The sequence below is a fragment of the Corvus kubaryi genome, unplaced genomic scaffold (genome assembly GCF_017639235.1).
Source record: "Corvus kubaryi isolate FWS band 111438036 unplaced genomic scaffold, C.kubaryi_AGA036_p1.0 37392, whole genome shotgun sequence".
Classification (NCBI taxonomy): Eukaryota; Metazoa; Chordata; class Aves; order Passeriformes; family Corvidae; genus Corvus; species Corvus kubaryi.
Window position 1 is genome coordinate 7,422,816 of NW_024581131.1, and position 13,261 is coordinate 7,436,076.

Consider the following 13,261-nt stretch of genomic DNA (forward strand, 5'->3'; position numbering starts at 1 on the left):
GGCATGCCTTGTCCATCACAAGCAGGCAGTGCTTCCTTACTGCAGGAATATGGTTTTTCCTCTCATGATTGCATCTTCCATAAGGAAGAAATGTTCCAAAATGGAGAAATAATTTTGGTTACAAGCAGTTACAAGTGTGGTTCCTTAAGTATAATTTTACCAGTTCAAACTAGAAAGGCAAGTATATAATATTTTCTTTTGAATTCCAGAGAGGAAAATTATGATAGATAAAGACCTACCTTCCATGGCCCCTTTAACTGAGCAATAAGATCAAGCAACAATTACATCTGAAAAATGCTATTAACTCGTATATATAAGAAGTGCCAAGATTTAATATATGTCTATTGCATGATTGAGTTTTAGTGTTAGCACCTGTTTTGAAGTCTAAGTCCAGGAAAAATATCAAACCCAGCCTTTTAGGCAAATTAACAGCATGAGCAAGACCATTTTGAAAGACACAGGAAAGCTATGGAATATGTCACAGTAGGATAACAGCATCAGCTCTGATTTTTGAACCCTGCATTATCAGCTGTTTATGGTGCCATTGGGAATTGCACCATCTTTAGTGAGACCTGTGTTTTACCTAACTCTGTGCGTCCACAGACCTTCCAAAAGACCTGGATGGCAATATATTGGTATTTTAATATCCCAACAATGCTTTTTTATGAAGCAGGAGAAAGTGAAAGAGAGTAATACAGTTCTGAGGCTGTTCATGTAGAATTAGATCTCCCTTGCTTTGCTTGCTGAGTGCCCTGAAACCCAAATCAGATGATGTATTACTGTGTTCTCACCTTTGTGACACAGAGGCTCTCTCATGCCTTCAACAAAATACTTTAGAAGAAATTATTCTATCATTTCAGTACGTAAGACCTGAATCACTGTATTTTGTATCTTCAGCTTTTTCTGAAGGTCTTTTTGGTCATTTGATTTTAACCTTTCAGGAGAAAGGGTAACAAGCAGTTCCTACATTATAGCTTTTCCTAGTTACCTCAAGCACTGTGCTTCTGAGGACTCAACTTCTGAATCTGGTGGTGTTGGAGCACTTGCTTTTGGACTGGAGACCCTCTAAAATAAATGCAAAAAACTCAAAACCAGGTATCTAATCACAGAATCACCGAACGGTTGGGGTTGGAAGTGACTTCTTAAGATCACCTAGTCAGGTTCACCTGGAGCAGGTTGCACAGGATTGCATCCAGGTGGGTTTTGAGTATCTCCAGGGGAGGAGACTCCACAGCCTCTCTGGGAAGCCTGTTCCAGTGCTCATACTCCAAGTAAAGAAGTTTTTCCTCATATTGCTGGGAAACAGGCCTGAGTCTTTACTAGCACTCTTTTATTTCACTTATGGTCATCTTGGAGACTATACTGATGAGATCACAAAATCAACAGAAATTAAAGGTGGGAAACGCATCCCATGTCATCATTTAGAATGATGCAATAGGAAGATGCAGAAACATTTCTCTTTTCCAACTCACAGTTAAAAAGCACTGACAAAAAATTAACACAATATGTGCAAACCAAGTCCTCACCTCTTCAGATTCTGCATTTGGTTTCAGGCAAATAAGGTTGCCCTCCACTGTCAGGTGGCTTAGCTTGCAACAAAGTTGCAGGTACTGCATCTGGTTGATGTCCTCAATATTGTTCCCTTCCAGGTCCAAAACCTCGAGGTGATCCAGCCAGGTCAGCTGGCTCAGGTCGGAGATATTGTTATAAGCAATGTAGAGTTCCTCAGCAGAAATAAACAGAATAAATATGTAAACCATGAGCTTGCACAAGTACCATCCAAGCTTTGCAAAACGTTTTCTAATATTTGAAATACTAAATGTCACAGGATAAAACTAGAAAGGAAGTGAACATTTGATAAAGTGTGGCTGCTGCAGCCTTAAATAAAAAGTGCTAATTTAGGCATATACTGCTTTAGGCATACTCAGGATCAGAGCTGAATATTACACCTCATTTAAAAAAGCTACATTGTAGCATCTTTTAAACTAACACATGCAATTCAAGGCATCAGACCAAAGCCAGTCAGAAAAGCAAAAGGTGAGGAGAAGGAAGACTAAAAGTAAAGAGTATCGACTGTAGGTAGCTCTGAGATTGTCATTTGGCAGGACACATCCATACTTACTTTCAGAGAGCTGCAGGAAGAGATCCCATCTAAATCTGAGAGCCCACACCGAGCCATCCACAGGACACGGAGACAGGACAATGAGGTTCCAAGATCCCTTATAAAAAAACAATTCAAGCTCTATTTGAATGAATGAAAAAACTCAAGATTTGCTTTCTTTCTCCTAAGACTAGACCACTGCTACTTCCTTCAAATGTCACATTGTTTACAAAAAATTCCATTAAAAATGTTCACCCTCAAAAGTGGGGAATAAAATTATACCCCTCTTTACTTAGCCCACTGTCGTCTTTGTTCTTGTATGACAACATGTCACTCCAGCTCTGTTTGATTCAGATTATTCCAAGGGCTACATCATGGTAATTCTGCTGTAAATCACAGGCAATTGCTAAGAATTATGTGAGATTTTCTTATGCTGGCATCACTGGCTGTACACATATAACCCAAATTAACATATCTGAGCTGACTGCACGGTCAGCCTCACTCTGTCCCTCTTACCTCTGTTCTGATTTTGCAGTTGAAAGGAATAACACCTTTTCCAGATAACATTTTTTGAATCAGCAGAAAATGATAATCCTTTCCATCCTATTTTCCCACCCTTTGGGTGTAGCAAAATATAGCAAAAAAGGATCATTTATATGAACTTTAAACTTTTTGGTCATAACCCAGAAAATCACACACTGACCTGCTTGAGGCCGCACATGTGTAATGTCCCACTGACATTACAGTGGTGCACAATACAAAGATAATGCAAAAAGGGTGGCAAATCAAACTGGGAGCTTAATCACCTGCCATCTTTGGTAACACTAAGTTGCATAAAGCCACTAGTCTAACATAAACAAAATAAAACACTTTATCAAATCCAAAACCAACCAAAAGCTCAGAATTCTCTACTGTAGCCATGACATCAGAGTATCTGAATAATAAAGAACTAAACAGTGGGTAACTAAATACAAAGACAGTTTATCAGAGGAGGTAGAGACTAGCACAGAGTTCAAAGAAATACAGGAATGGCTGAGTTGGAAGGAAGGTCACCTTGTCCAACATCCATACTCAAGCAGGGCCAGTTTCTCAGGACCATATAAAAAGCTAAAATACTTCTTAAATAGAGGTTATTGGACTTCAGAATTTTGGATTATCTATCTCTTACAATATCCATTCTTATAGTACAGAGAAGAGTAAGTTTTCTACAGAAAATTGCAGAAGATAGAAGTCATAGGGGCCCTTGTGATCTTGGAATAAAGGTAACAGTTCTTGTACTCATGTCTTCTCTTTGTGGATGACAGGGAACAAGACCAGCTTTGCATTGCTCTCTGAGAGCTTCATGCAGCTTTGCTACAGCTTTGCAGCAAACCCTTGTAGTCAAGCTGCCTGCTTCAGGGATACCTGGCATCCAGCCAGTCCAAGAGGTCATGAAGGAGTGCTTTTATAAGTGGGGATAGACATATTGTTAACTGTATTTTTTATTGTTTCTGTACCATCTGAGTACTTGGGAAGGGTCTTGTCAGGAGAAAGGAGACTGCGTAAGGCTGAATAAAGGATGGGTGCAAGGAAAAATATCCCCAGATGCCTCTCTTCTGTGATGGGCCAAATACAGGGTTGAATGGGAGTTTCTAGATGAAATTGGGGGTTTTCATCCCTCTGCCTTCTAGGGGCTGGTATGCCCATGGGCATCATTCAGACCTCTCTCACTTTATCCATCCTCTACCGCTGCAGGGGCTGCAGGCATTGAGCGTCTCTAATTATCCCTTCCCTGGATGCTGCCCATTAAGTAAGCTCACAATGGATACACCATACAATGTGTTTATGTAACATTTTATAGCTTTTGAGGTGCAGTGCAGCTGTCTCAATGGCTAGAACTAAGCAAAAAAGAAAAATCTTAGTCTCATTGCACATCTCCTTCCATCTAAGGCTACTCCTCCCTTGAGGAGAAAACCCTCAGCTGATATGAACCAGAACACCTGCAGTGAATTTTGTGCACCCAGCCAGCTTGCCTCTAGTGACACAAGGATAAAGAGAGCCAAATCCTTATCACCACATCCCTGGCCTTGCATAAGATCTTCCAGGGTCTATTTACATTGTGTATATTTTCTAAATAAAACAAAAACTGGTTCTAAGGCTTCCTTAAGGAACAGATGCCTCCCAAAGTAATATTTACAGAAAATTTATTATTAGATTTGCAAGCTGCATGCCTATAATAAGAAAGAAATTAAATTAAATTACAAAACCAGAACCTACCATCAAGCAAGGCCAACACATCCATAAACACAAATATGGCATTAGGAATAATATGAAGGGATTGCACTGCTCACTTCATGACCCTCTTCAAGCACTGATGAGGTTTTCCAGTTTTGGGCTAATTTTGGTGCAGAATTTTCTCTTCTGTAAACCATTGAACATAGATAAAGGGAAGTAGTCACTATCATTTTTTGTGTCATTGAAACAATGTTTCTGATAGATGCTCTGTTTATTAGGCCAGCAAAATTGAAGACAATCCTAACCTGATTACATATGGTAGAGTAAGATATGGTTAATGGACTTTATTTCCATTTTTAATTTGTCTTGAATTTTCTAAGTGAAGTGTTTTTGCCACAGAAGGAGATTGCAGTAACATGCTTGTTCCTAATGTTTCTCTGTCAATATAAAGAACGCCAAAGCAAAGCAGAGGATTAATTCCCAAGCAATTTTTACACAAGGCCCCAAGAATAAACAGTTATTCCCTCTAGTCCTTGATCACTCCATGCATTTGTGGAAGCAGTTTCCTGCTCCTACTCAGAGGTCTAAGACTTCCAGAGTTAAATCCCATTTCTCTTTGTCAGAGTTTTCTGTTCCAGAGCTGACTATGGTTAAACCCAGTGCACACAGACAGGGTCAGTTCCTGCACACACCATGTGCTAGCTCATGCGTGGCACACGGTCACTATGAATTATTAGCTAACAAGTCCTTAAAGCATTCTCCTGCTAGGCACACCATCAGAAGACGACCCTAACTGAAATGACTTCTAAAGCCTACTTACCTTACTCTTCACAATTTGTGCTGCCAAGTTTAGCCTCAAATCCATTCCAGTTTCATTCATGGGTTGCAGCTCTGACTCTCCTACAGCTAACTGGCATGAGTTAGGAGTAGCACTTTTAAGGTTAATACTAATCAAAGTTGATGAGGATTTGTATTCCAGACAAAGGAATTAGGTTGTACATCCCATGTCTTGGGTACTTGCAAAAGACAGAACCACTGCATGTCTGCAATGCAACTCAGTGTTTGATAATAGGCTCTTGTTATTAAAAGAATGCTTAAATAGACACTTCAGAAAAGAGAAAAATATGGAAGCTAATGGGAAGTGGTTTCTTATAAGGCTGAAGTTGACTGTCCCAAAGCTCATCTTTAACTCAAGAAACAAAATACTAAGAAAGCATGAACTTTGTTGCACTGTTTGGCCCAGTTTTGCTCTCTGTTTCAGGGAAGAGAGTTAGCAGCCCAAGGTATCTCTCCTCCTGCCCCTCAAGAAGGGCACTCCAGCTCTTATGAAGAGCAAATGACCGTCACCTCTCCTTGCTGGCTAATGTAGAGGCAGTGAGGAGAAGCGGCAAAAGGACTTTTTCCCCTTTGGGCCCTACTGCAGAACCAAATTCCTCTTGCTGACATTGGGGTCATGCTAGCTGCTAGAGGAGGCTAAAATTCTGGATCATGCAGTCACATTTTGGCCCTGCAGATCTTTACTCCTGCATCTGTAATGAGTCATCCCCAGTCAGAGATGTTATCACAGCAAAGTACATCTGCAAACATTTTATTCAGTAACTAACAAACTAATCTTTTGGAAGCTGCATGACTCATGCTGCAGCATCAGAGAAAATTCCCTTGTTAATTACTACAGAGATTATTGCCCTTGAGAGCATGGCTGCTGTAAGGTGAAATAGCCATCTAACTCAAAGCAAGCTGCTCCTGACAACTGCATGCACCTGCATTTCTGAAAATTCTTCTGAAATATTTTGGCTGGTGAGAAGAGAACTTAAGAGCTTGCAAGAGGTGGGAGTGTCTCCTCTGGGACCAACTCTAGAGCATCTGGCACATCCACCTTGGAGGGGGTGAGAGCAAAGTGAGGAGTTGTTTGAGCACACATGACCACCATGGGCATGCAAGTGTACACACAGGCATGTTTTCATTTATGTTAAGTGCAGAGGGTGAGATCAGCCCAAACTGGGGAGAGACATCTACTGACTTTTTAAAAAGAAATGGAATTAATGGGAATCTGCACTCTGACAATGATTTACTAGGGTAAACTATTTAAATATAATCATAAACTCTTAATAACAATTTATCAGTGTAGTAAGAGAGAAAATCCACTATAATTATACATACAGTGTAACAAAACACTCCCCCAGAATAATCATTGACCAAGGCAAAAATTATTGAGGCACATGTCAGAGACCAGGATTCTCCTGTACTGGGCATGATATAAACATACAGAAAATTACAGTACCTATTCAAAAAATAGAAAGTAGGATTGAAAAGTTTGATAGCTGAAAGGAAAAACATGAGACATTGTAGAAGGCTGGTGGCAACTGGTCCTATGATGCAGCACAGGAGTGCTCCAGTGATGTGCAAACAACAAAGAGCTTAGAGAAAGAAAGACTATAGAGGAAACATAGCTGCCATTAATATACACATTAATCCCATTCCAGTGGACAAGCGTCCTGTTCCAAGTGACGTGGAAGCTGGGAACTTTACAGGAAAGGCAAAGAATTAATAACCAAAGCCATTATATATCCTGCTCACCCCTGCTATGCTTCATTCAAGACAGGTCTGAGGCAGAGAGATGGAGCTTTGGGTGGGAATGTGTATATCATAACCTTTGGTTGTGATAAACAGAGGATTACAGCCCCTGAAGCTGCCAAACCAGAGTCTTCCTGAGTAATTACTCCACATGTGCTCTTACACACACGCTTGCCTGCAAAACACACACTGAATATCACATCATGTTTTTAGTAACCCAAAGTGCCAAAAAATCAACATAGACTCCCCTAGTTTCATTTTTAACCCACAAATTTGCATTTATAATTGATTTTGAGAAAATAGCATTAATAAACCGAAGGGTTTGAAGCCTGGGTTCCAGCTATATCCAAATAACTGCTGCAGGGATGGGAACTCATCAAACAGCTCTGTGTTTCTGTGAGGGTCTTGGCAACACCCTCCGCACTTATGCACAACCATTTAGTATTTTTTCCCACGAAATCTGATGCTCCCATCTTGTCATCACTCCCCCAGGCTGGGGAGAGAGCACAGGGGCAGTGAACAGTTTGGCTTACAGCACCTAATAACAAGTTTGAGAAATAATGTGTTCTTCCATTAATCCAACACCCTTGCTCTTCAGGGACTGATTTGATCCAGCCAAATTTTTACTGGATGAATATCAGACCTAGAGAGCCAAATCCTACTCTTGGTTTCACCACAATAAACCCTGAATAGCTCCACTGAGCTCAAGCTACCCAATAAACACAACAGCACAACCCTGAACATATTCATCTGTTTGAACCCATCATTTCTTCTTGAAGTTGGTTTTGAATCATTTACCTAGAAATGAAGCCCTAAATCCAAGGAACTTGGAAGCAGTATCTCAAAGCACACTCACATCTGTTGAATAAATCTCCAGAAGCAATACATCTAAAACAGCCATTGACACAGATTTTATTCATTTTAAAGATCGCTCTGAAAATGAATGCACTGGTAATTAGAGAAATTTAGATTGTAAGAGAGTGACCAAACTACAATCTTACAAAATAAAGGCATAAAACAAACCCATCTCTGATCTACAGAAATCAATTTATCAAGCCGCACTGTGATAACAGTGATATGGTCGATGTCGGCACAAAACGGTTTGGTTGTACAGATAATTCTGACATCTGAAACAAAAACTTTTAAAGCCTGAATGTTATTTAAATCAGTAACATATGTTCTAATAGGAAGCTTACATAATAGTTTCATTGTGTTCTCAAATAGCTGTATTCAAAATTGTAAAATTGATTGTATGCATGTGTTCCTCATACTTGATCAAATCCACGACACAGCCCCCAACTCTGCAAGCAGTGCTGAGGCCATGTCCTTATTGTCCTTGCAATGTCCTTTCACAGTTGAACAAATGTCATGTGAATGTGAAGACCTGCCTTGCTTTGCAGCATTGCAGTCTTCGTTGGTTTTGTATTCACCCTTCCAAATTCAAGTAGCAATATGCCGAGAACTGTTGGCTTGGTTCTCCTCTGTCTCACATCTTATAAGGATCACCATGACATACAGGTTGCCTTTTGCATCTTATGCTCCCTTGTGCCAGTGTTGAAACACGGCCCAAGGCTCAAGGTAACAAGGATCATGTCTCATTTTTTGCTGCCAGAAGGCCACTTTTAGGCTGAAATACCAGGGAATTGTAGCACCTAATAATCTGGCCTAATTCTGCCTTCTGAACTGTGCAACTTTGCAACAGAAAAAGTTCCTAATCCTGTTGAGACATGTTGTCGGAGACTTCAAAAACTAAGCAAAAAACAAGTTTGCCAGGCAATTCTTAAATACATCAGAGGAAGGCTAGCTTGTTCTAGGCTGAACAGAAAGCATGCATTTACCAAACATCTTCTTAAATAAAAACTGTGTCTATGAAATTCTGTTTTCATAACTCCCTTTTACATGCAAATGAAGAATTTCTGTGTGAACAAAAAGTTATTGTTGCCAAAGGTCTTTGCAGTAGCATGTCTCACTTGTTCCAAATTTTTGAGGCAACCTTACTATGAATAAGAAGCTGCTTTCAAAATGGGCTGCAGTGCCCTGGCAATATTTCTCCCAACAAACAAATTTCACTATTTTATTCCAGGGTTGGAGGGGGTGGGGTTTGCTGGTTGGTTGCTTGTGTGTTAAGTTCCAAGTTTGGAAAGGGGCAGAGATCCGAATATTGCTTTTTTTAGCTGTGGATCTATGCTGAATACATCACTGACAGCAAAAAGGGTGTCTGGGAGGAAATGCAACTGCCTGGTGCTGCACCAGGGGTAAATATATCAGGGAGAGCATTCAAGGTGCCACACTTCAGGCAGCCTGTGACTCTGCCTTCTCATCTTTGCTATGCCAAAGGGAGAGACACCTGCCACAGTTTTTGTGGGCCCACTAAGGCAAATCACAGTTATCAAGGAGCCACGTGCTTTTGGCCAGCATTTTCTCTAAAGCAAAAGCCTGAAAACAAGGACAGGAGACTACCTGGTTACAGCAGCCAAAACCACAAACTGTCCAAGGCAGTTTGGCTGTTTTCCAGGACAGGAGCCAGAGTGATGCTGGTGGTCCTTGTAACAGTACTTGAGCTCTGCCATGGACACATCTGCGGCCATTCTTCAAGCAGAGACACTGCATAAAAATCCTTGTTGCACTAACACCAGTGCCCACCACCCCCTGCCTCCCCCTCCAGAGGTGGCAGGCAAGGATTGCATCTGGATACAGGAGATGACAGCAGATGAAAAATCCAAACCCAATGAGATACATCTCTGGGCTATTCCTGATATATAACTTTCTCACTTGTCATTGTTGCTTCTCACTGCCTCATTGAAACCACTGTAGCAAATGCAGTACTACATCACGTGCTATGTTCCTTGCAAGAACTTTATTTTCCATGTCAGATTACACCTTATTTAAACAAAAAGTACTTTGTGAGACCAAAAGGAGAGAGATATTTGTAAGTGAAATGAAGTGCCGATACATACACTTCTGTAACTCATCACACTTGTGTGGTTAAGGTAATCAAATGCTTACTTCTGTTAAAGTTAATACACATGAAATGTAGCTTTAATTTCAAGTGCTCTCATTTTTAGTTGCTGTCAAAAAAAACCTAGAGCGGAATAATGGGCTTGATCAACGCTGATGGAGTCAAGAACAGCAATTCCTCAACACACGAATATGCAACGTGTGGGAAGGATAACTTAATTTTGTATTAATTTCCTTTTGATCATTAAAACTGCTTGTCAGCTTAGTTACTGCTACAGCATTCTCACAGTGAAAGAACAGTTGCTTTAATTCAGCTCCCACAATCAGAAAGGAGTAGAGGTTGCCAGAGTGTGGTCCTGTGGAACAAGACTTGCCCTTGACTATTTTTTTTCCACCCTACTTCAGCTCCCACTCTTGGCATAAAGCTGCATCCCAGAAAAACTGCAGGAACCCAACACACCACGGCTGCATCCCACTGGGTGCACTACATCTTCCACAAGACCAAGTGAATTTTCAAATAGGAAAAAGTTGAGACACACAGTAAATAAAACTCTCACACCCACAGATCCATTGCCCCTCAGTTTAGCCCCAGAGCTACTGACAGTTCCTATAGCTTTGGCAATTGTTCATTCTCACTGTTGAAAGCTTACACATAAAAAAAATAAAGGATAATGAAACTGTGGTTACAGAGTGAGTTACTTACATTGAAGAATTGAATCCCACAGTGCTTTGAAATTTCCTGCATAAATAACTTATCAGTCTCCCACATGCTGTGTGCCTGTTTCACAGTATGTTCCAGGTCTGAGCTTTGGCAGAGTAAGACAGATATATTCCAACTTTGCTTTAATATAGATCTCATCCTTCAAAATCAACACTTGAAACTTCTAATGCTTCAGGGTAAGCAGAAGGAATATTCTGTAAAAGATCCAAATCATCTGACAGATTCAGTGGTGTTAAGACGCATACCACAAAAAAAAAAAAAAAAAAAAAAAGGAAAAAAAGGAAAAAAAGGAAAAAAAGGAAAAAAAAGTTCCTGAAAAGTCTTTTTCTGTGTATCAGAAAAACTGGGATTCTAGATTAATTGACCCCACACAACTACAGAATTGGACCAGCGTGGAGTAGCTACTCAATTTTTGTCATGGTAATGGCTATAGAGTTTCCACTGTAAAAAATACTTGAAATATTGCAGAAGTTGGCTGATATGAAAACCTGGAGAGAAAATGTAATTTAAAGTGATTCAGTCTGAATATACAATGGTGGAAATGCAGGTTCCTGAGATTCTTTAGATCAGGCACATTTGAATGACACTAATGATTTTCTCCTGAGGCCAAAGGTCATTTCCTCTTTGTAACTTTTCCTTTCTTTCTTTTTTTAATCTGTGTATATATCTAAAAAGAAAACAAAAAAATACAGAAGCTTGCAAGAAACAGATACAGGTACAGCTTGGACCTGTGAATGGCAGTTGATTTCCTCCAGTTTCTTTCCTCTCTCAGCCTCTAATGTTCACTCCAGATCTGGCATGACAGACTTGCCTCCGTATGTCCCAAGTCAAGACTTCTTCCTTAAACAATATCTTCAAGTGAGATTTTCTGTGCTTGCACTGGCCTCCAGATGTTGTTTTACAACAAGCAAACAAGATGCAAAGAGAAGCTTGGGGGACTGCAAAGCCCATCACAGGACTACCGAGGCAGATGAGACCTTAGAGATTTCCATCCTGAGGGTGTTACCACAAGGCAGAGCCTCGGCATTTCCTTCACAGCACACCAGTAGACATCCGCTGCAGGTGTGTGAATTGGATGTAGAGCATCTCGACCTCGCTTTTGAGGCAACTGTAGTTGCAACAATAAGCAGAGTAAACCAAACCTCTCTACGTTCTTGCCTGTGGTGAGATGAATCAGTAGAAAGTGGAGTGGTAAGATTGTGAGGCTGATGAAGTTCAAACCAGGAGATGCCTGGTTTTCAAATGGTCTTTCAAACACACAGTCTTTCATAAAACTTCTGTAACCAAAAGTGTAGGTGGTAGGTTTCGTTATCAGACCTTTGTGTTCAGGTTCTCACCCCCACAAGAAGAACACACAGTGCAGTTTATGGCAAAGGGTGAACAATGTGCACGCATTACACCTGCTAATGAAATCACAGCTTCACCTCCTAAAACACAAAGGCATTCCAGTATTTCTTTCTTGCAGCTATTGATCCAGCTATTGATGCATCTGAGAGATCTGATGCATCCTTTAAAGATCTCAGGACAGAAGGACAAAATTTTGCCATACAGCAAATCAGAAACATAGCTAGAGAAAAATAAGCGTGCATGTATTTTAGGGGGGAAATAGCAACAGGCCCTTTGTGTGCAGCAATGTGTCTACAGAAAATAAGAACTACTAAATCAACTCCTGTGTGGAGAATATTCTGTAGAAATTAAACCATGAAACTGATTGTACACAGAAATTCTATTTCTTAATTTTTTATTTGTATCACTTGGCACTTACCAACTGATGAATACAACCATTAGCTTAATTTCCCCTCCAACCTGATTCCTTCCCTTTTTTAAAATCAGCACTTACCTTGCATTCCAAGAACATATTTTCCCACTGAACATCATTATTTTCAATAAAAAAATCAAACAAGCTGTGGAGAAGCAATTCCCTTGTAGGAGAGAATCAAAACAACCTACAAACCCATTAAACCAATGCTGATTATTTTCCTATTTCCATGAAGACAATCTTTTCACAGCTGGATACCACTCAGGAAGGAGGCACCCAGCTTGAGCTGTTTTTGTGTTATTGTGCCACAATTAAATTCCTCTAAGGATCCAGACATCTGGGACTCTGCTGTGGGAAATCCAGTGCTGAGCCAGTAAGGAAACCCTGTCTGACTGTGTGAGTGTGGGGTGTGCAGGGAGCCAAGAGGGGCACCCGTGGGGTCACTGGAGCTCCTGCTGTGAAGGATCTTTGGTCCCAGCAGTGAAAATCTGGGGTGGTGGGAGTGTGACTGCAGGAGTGGCTCCTGGGTGGTCAGACAGGGAAGCTTCCTTAACAGTTCCACTGGCAGTGGGCTAATTACTATTGCTTCCCAACCCTGTTCTTTGGTGTTTCTCACACCATGATCATAACCATTCTTTCTCATCACTGGTTAAAATGAGTATTTAGGTGTAAATTTTCATAAGTGAACCCTGACATTGACAGCTGCAAACTGCCTAATAGCCAGGCACAAAAGTACTTATTTGCTGGCAGAAATCGGCTACTTATTACCAACATCTTTATCATATCTATCCAGAGCATGTAAGCAAGATCATGATACCATTAGGCCAAGCCTTACACACAACTCATTCAAAAGACTGTGTCTGCCCAGGAGTAATATATAAAATAAACAACTGAGATGGGAAATACAGCATATTTATACAGCTAACCCAGGATG

At 40.5% G+C, this 13,261-nt stretch overlaps 1 protein-coding gene across 6 annotated transcripts in view; it reads right to left on the reverse strand.

The window, feature by feature from the left end:
• Positions 1 to 13,261, reverse strand: part of LRRC56 (leucine rich repeat containing 56) — a 60,245-nt gene that overhangs the window by 13,509 nt on the left and 33,475 nt on the right. For 5 of the 6 annotated variants that reach the window (XM_042038320.1, XM_042038317.1, XM_042038318.1 and 2 more), the window contains 2 exons: positions 2,123 to 2,219; positions 1,527 to 1,724 (listed from right to left, as the gene is read on the reverse strand). In XM_042038320.1, coding sequence (XP_041894254.1) covers positions 1,527 to 1,724; positions 2,123 to 2,219 — 295 coding nt within the window. Of the gene's footprint in view, positions 1 to 1,526; positions 1,725 to 2,122; positions 2,220 to 4,357; positions 4,502 to 13,261 lie in introns of all 6 variants that reach the window. The other variant, XM_042038321.1, reaches the window with a different exon arrangement.